Here is a 6,012-nt window from a genome sequence, read left to right as displayed (position 1 = left end):
TCGGTTTTCGATATATCGCAACATCCCTACTCTGAACTAATACCTCCTTACATGATACAAAAATCATCTACTTTTTCCAAACATACCTACCTAATGCCAAATTTCCCTACACTTTTCTTTAACATGATGCTAAAATCCACAAGTATAATGAAATCCACAGGCATAAAAAGATTATCTCTTTTCCTTTAAAAAATCTACATAATGCCGAAATTCCCTACTTCTCCTTTGCATAAAAAAAACTCCTTAAAAAACTACTTTGAGCTCCTTGAAAAATAGTGTTACCAGATTTCCCTTAATTTTTCCCCTAATGTGCAATGCAAGAAAAATTCCCGGGCAAGCTGAAAAGGGATCTATGGGGATTTTTTTATTATTCCATCAATCTGACAACACTGAAGTTTTGTGATGGTGATGTTCACACCATAGATGTAGAAGGAATAGATGACGAACTCACCGCCTTTCCCGTATGATAAAAGTGAGGCAAATTTTCGAGTGTGCGACACTAGCGCTCTCTGGCAAGAGGGGCATGTAATCAGAAAATTTCCTTTATCCTAATGTAATTTTGATGACTTTCTTTTATGATTATTTCTTAAATAAAGGATTTTCAAGAAACTTCTCGGAACTGAACTTATTCTTTGTACTGTTATGCAAGTCCTACAGTATATTTTACCCTATAATATCCCGCTATGCTTGTGTTTGTGGATTTCAATATTTCATAATTTCATTAAACCTCTTTAATCCGAAATTCCGAACGTACCTACCTAATCAGCCTAATCTGATTTATTAAATTTCGAAGTGGTTATTACCACCCAGCAAAAGGAAACGAGGAACGATATCGCCAGCTGTCTACCACCATCGATTTTCGTCTCCAATAACTGTTCATTATCAATTAATCATCTCATTACTCATTCTAGACATTTGTCTCTAAAAAGGGCACTAGCACTAGGTAAGTTTTTCTGTATTTTCCCTCAGCCCTTATTGGAAATTTCATTCCATTTCCATTTTCAACTGAGAACTGGTATGTGCACTATAATCAATGGTAGAGTATCTATACTAGAGCTTAAAAGCTACAGCTTATTCTGGGCCAGGTATATCAATACATGACAAATACTTACCTATCTTTTTCTTTGCCCTTTCCTGTGTTCAGACAGGGTCTGTGATTTTTGTCAGGCTCTCAATCAGCCCTAGGGTGTTTGCTTTGGGCTACAATAGTGTAAGAGTGGATGCCCTTCGCACTCAACCTTTGTTATATATTTAGAAAGGTAAATTTCAGGCTGGTATCCTCCTGGTTAAAGTCCCCCAGCCAGACCAAGTTGGTGTACTCCCTGTTTGATGTCCCTCAGGGTGTGGTTATGTACCGGGTTGAGATAGCTCATTCCCTTAACACAGCACTCATGAGTGTGTAAAGTTGGCGGGAAATTTAAATTTTTGATTTTTTTTCTGCAACTTGTACAATCTGAATTCATTTTTTACTTTTTATCTCAAGTTTGCACATTTATATTATACTTTTCATTTATATTGGATATTACAAACAAGCAAATTACAATGCAAACAAAAATAAATTTTGAACATTGCCGCCGGGACAGAGGGTTAGAAAAAATACCCAACACTCCGATGCAAGTTACCACTCACTATAATCAATGGTAGAGTATCTATACTAGAGCTTAAAAGCTACAGCTTATTCTGGGCCAGGTATATCAATACATGACAAATACTTATAGGTACCTACCCAAGTACCTATCTTTTTCTTTGCCCTTTCCTGTGTTCAGACAGGGTCTGTGATTTTTGTCAGGCTCTCAATCAGCCCTAGGGTGTTTGCTTTGGGCTACAATAGTGTAAGAGTGGATGCCCTTCGCACTCAACCTTTGTTATATATTTAGAAAGGTAAATTTCAGGCTGGTATCCTCCTGGTTAAAGTCCCCCAGCCAGACCAAGTTGGTGTACTCCCTGTTTGATGTCCCTCAGGGTGTGGTTATGTACCGGGTTGAGATAGCTCATTCCCTTAACACAGCACTCATGAGTGTGTAAAGTTGGCGGGAAATTTAAATTTTTGATTTTTTTTCTGCAACTTGTACAATCTGAATTCATTTTTTACTTTTTATCTCAAGTTTGCACGTTTATATTATACTTTTCATTTATATTGGATATTACAAACAAGCAAATTACAATGCAAACAAAAATAAATTTTGAACATTGCCGCCGGGACAGAGGGTTAGAAAAAATACCCAACACTCCGATGCAAGTTACCACTCCAATGCAAAACTGTAGAAACAATATCCTATCTCACCTTGTCCGAGCTCACCTCAACCCAGTACATAACCACACCCTCAGCCAGAGCTTGTATTTACCTATCTATAACTATTCAAACAGCAAGTGATTTTGGACTATTAGAACCTGATAGGTTGTTTGTTTATACATTTCTTGTTTTCAACTGGACACATTTCCCCTCTTTTGTTATTCTATTTATGGTTAGAAGGAGAAAAAAATCCTTTGTATTCATACTGTTGAAGTACAACAATTTTACATTTTTCTTCACACATTTCAGAGTTGAAGGTGAAATCATAAAATTATAATGGCAGATGATAACATAGAACCTGATCAAGCTTCCTTTGACAAAGGTAGGTGGAGTTAATTATTATTCTAATCATTAATCAATTGATTCAATGTTCAAGTCAAATATTATTTATATGACAATTCATTAAAAAAAAAAAAAAAAAAATCATTTTTCTTCCAACATCATTAGAATCATATTATTTGCTTTGGAAAATCTAGCATGTAAAAATGCCTTAATGATTATTGCTATTTTCTATTACAGGCTACTCTGAGGATGCAAATCAAGTAAATCAAGATGATCTCATTCTACAGCAGTCTAAAAACATTGAAAAAGAGGTAAGTACTTACCTATACAGTCATCACCATGGTCAGCCATCAACCATCATACATAATTTTGAGGTACCTAATTAATTACTTCCCATGTGAAACAATTATTGAATTGGCTACACAAGAGTACCATTGAGTATCTACATATTATGTAGTAGGACTTTGGCTTTAGGCAAAAAAAAAAGAGTTTATAATAATGGTATCTTCTTTTCAGATTTCAGACTCTATCATGTTGGTAGGAGACAAAGAAGACATCATGGTGCTAGAACAACAATACATAGGAGATGAGGTCTACAAAGGCAAAGTGAAGGATCTAGCCCGCAAATATTCAAATCTACGTAGAACCCGTCCAGATGGAAATTGTTTCTTTAGATCATTTGGATTTGCTTTGTTGGAGAGTTTATATCACCTAGAGTGTCTAGACATTTAGGAAAAAAAAAAAAATAATAAAATAAAAATAAATAAATCCTAGTCAAATATTATAATAATCATGATTTGGTCAAGCAGGTATGTAGGTATGTAGTTATAAGTCAACAGGTAAGTTATTGATATATGAAATGGCAGGCTCTGTGACAGTGAGGAAATCTTTCATTGGACCTGGATATGATGTTCTTGGACATTCTTGAATAATGTGCTGAACTGTTTGTTTAGGAGCACCACATTCACAGTTTGGAGAGTTGGAGATACCCCATTTGTATAAAGAATCGGCACATCTGCCACAGTTTGATCGAATTCTATTCAGTCTAGTCCATGTTTTTCTTGGGAGGTCGAATCCGGGTGGTCTTGAATGAATACATGGCATATCTGAATGTTCTGACGAGGTTGAAATCTGCCACAGTTTGATCGAATTCTATTCAGTCTAGTCCATGTTTTTCTTGGGAGGTCGAATCCGGGTGGTCTTGATTGAATACATGGTTTAATATTTCTGGTTTAATATTTACTGTAATCTCATAATTATATTTTTTCATCATTTTATCCCCCTCCAGTTTTCGACTGATAGCTGAGAAAAGTAAAGACAAGCTACTGGAATTAGGCTTTCAAAAATTCACCCTAGAAGACTTTCATGACCAATTCATGGAGGTGGTCAACCTGATAAGCAAGCCAGAGACAAATGAGGACACCCTAGTGGAAGTTTTCAACAATAAAGACTACTCAGACTATGTTGTGGTGTACTTGCGACTTATTGCCAGTGGTCAACTACAACAGGACGCAGACTTTTATCAGAACTTCATTGAGGGCAATAGAACTGTGTTTGAATTCTGTCGTCAGGTATGTAAAGGTATTCAGCTTGCCTAACATTGGAAGCTTAGTTGCCTGAAAAACCAAACCTATAAAAATGATACGGGTTTGGTTTTTAGGTCTCACTGGAGGACTTAAAACTGAAACAAAACCAGCCCTGTCAAGCCACAGACAATAACACTGGCTCTTTTGAGGGTACCTGAATGGGACTATGGTCAAGTCCGTCTCAGGAAGTAGGGTACAACAACATAATTATGTACCTGAATATCCCTCATTAGACCCCAGAGCAAGCTCTCTGGCCTAGGTGGCACCTCTTGGTATCCTCTTTATAGAATAAAAAATATTCTTCCCAATTATTGCTTGTATTATAGACTAGGTGTTTCATTATTTTGTCCCCTGTGTGTTGCAGGAAGTAGAACCAATGTTCAAGGAGAGTGACCACATTCACATCATAGCGTTGAGCACCGCTCTGGATGTCGGTGTCAGAGTACGTTACATGGACCGTGGAGACTCAACTGAAGCCATCGCCCATGACTTCCCTGAAGACAAACCCCCTCAGATTCATCTCTTGTATCGTCCCGGACACTATGATATTCTCTATCCTCTCTAATTCTCTACACTGCGTTGTGATAATGTGTTTCTCTTTTATGTGACTCATCTTTATAATTTTTTATCTTGTAAGTTCAGAATTGTTTGAGGGAAACCTTCCAAAAACAATGTCCACACTTGTGTTGTTTTTACTCTTTTATTAGTTGCAACTTCTTGCTTTTCAACAGTTTCAAACAAAATCTCTCTACTTTTTTCTTGGTTACTGCAAATTAGATATTTCAGTAGAAAGCTATCCATTCTAATATTATTATGTAGTGTGAACTATGTATGACTTTCAATGGATTGTATTGTATAGAGAGCAATAGGTACCTATGTAGTATGTACATGCAATCGATTTTTAGACATGGTTTAAAAATAATAATAGGATTGTATTGTATAGAGAGCAATAGGTACCTATGTAGTATGTACATGCAATCGATTTTTAGACATGGTTTAAAAATAATAATAAAAATAGTCCCTTTGTTAACACAAACAAAAGGACACAAAAAACTGCACCGACATACGGCCGAGTGTTGGACGTGCTACGGCGAGAAGGCATTTGAAGATGTCAGGACATATATCACTGCACCACGACGGTGTTGGCGTGGTTGTGGTGATGTGTATCAAATCAAATGCACCTTTGTGAAGTGTTGACTCAAAGCAAGTTCAGCTCTTGAAACTCCAAGAACCTGGGATTGGCTCATCCTACTAACATTTAATGGTCAATATCCCGACATGTCAAAACACCAAGGCTTCATTATTTGCACTTTCATCAACAAAATAATCCAAGTTGAGGTGCCGGAAACAAGCCCTATTGTGCTAAATAATATACATAATTATTACTTAGTACTAAGATCTGTTGTGTGGTAGGAGTTGAATTTTTACGAGGTTAGATTTAAATTTTAGTTATTACTTTAATGTTTTCTAATGAACTTCTCACTATTTTTTTGAATTACATGAATAATATTATCAATCAATTTATGCATTATTACTATTTATTTATTTTATCTATCATCGTATTCATCGTTTAGGTAAGGTGAAAAGGCAAAGAAGAAGAAGACAAAACAAATAAAATGAGAAATGAGTTCGTACATTATACAATTTATTACACAAACTATGATTTATTATATGTAATAGGTTCAGTTATTATCATTTCAATAATAGGTAAATAAATTAGTTATCTACATTTAACTTTCTACATATTGTTAAACTATGAAAACGGGTTACCAAGCCAAGTATCACAATATTAAGGTGAGAAGACGATTGAAAAACTTCTTCTTCTAACCCTAATATTTCTATTATTACTTC

The 6,012-nt window shown here is 35.7% G+C and overlaps 1 protein-coding gene across 1 annotated transcript; it reads left to right on the top strand.

Moving 5' to 3' along the window:
- The first annotated feature begins 688 nt into the window (after positions 1-688).
- LOC103516077 (ubiquitin thioesterase otubain-like) lies at positions 689-5,518 on the top strand. Its single transcript, XM_026828580.1, has 8 exons — positions 689-943; positions 2,543-2,615; positions 2,813-2,886; positions 3,092-3,293; positions 3,408-3,414; positions 3,864-4,146; positions 4,526-5,030; positions 5,115-5,518. Exons 2-7 carry the CDS (start codon positions 2,570-2,572, stop codon positions 4,724-4,726), a joined length of 813 nt encoding a protein of 270 aa, XP_026684381.1. The 5' UTR covers positions 689-943; positions 2,543-2,569; the 3' UTR covers positions 4,727-5,030; positions 5,115-5,518.
- Positions 5,519-6,012: the final 494 nt, after the last annotated feature.

The sequence above is a fragment of the Diaphorina citri genome, unplaced genomic scaffold (assembly GCF_000475195.1).
Source record: "Diaphorina citri unplaced genomic scaffold, Diaci psyllid genome assembly version 1.1 scaffold1483, whole genome shotgun sequence".
NCBI lineage: Eukaryota > Metazoa > Arthropoda > Insecta > Hemiptera > Psyllidae > Diaphorina > Diaphorina citri.
This window is presented reverse-complemented; position numbering and strand designations above follow the sequence as displayed.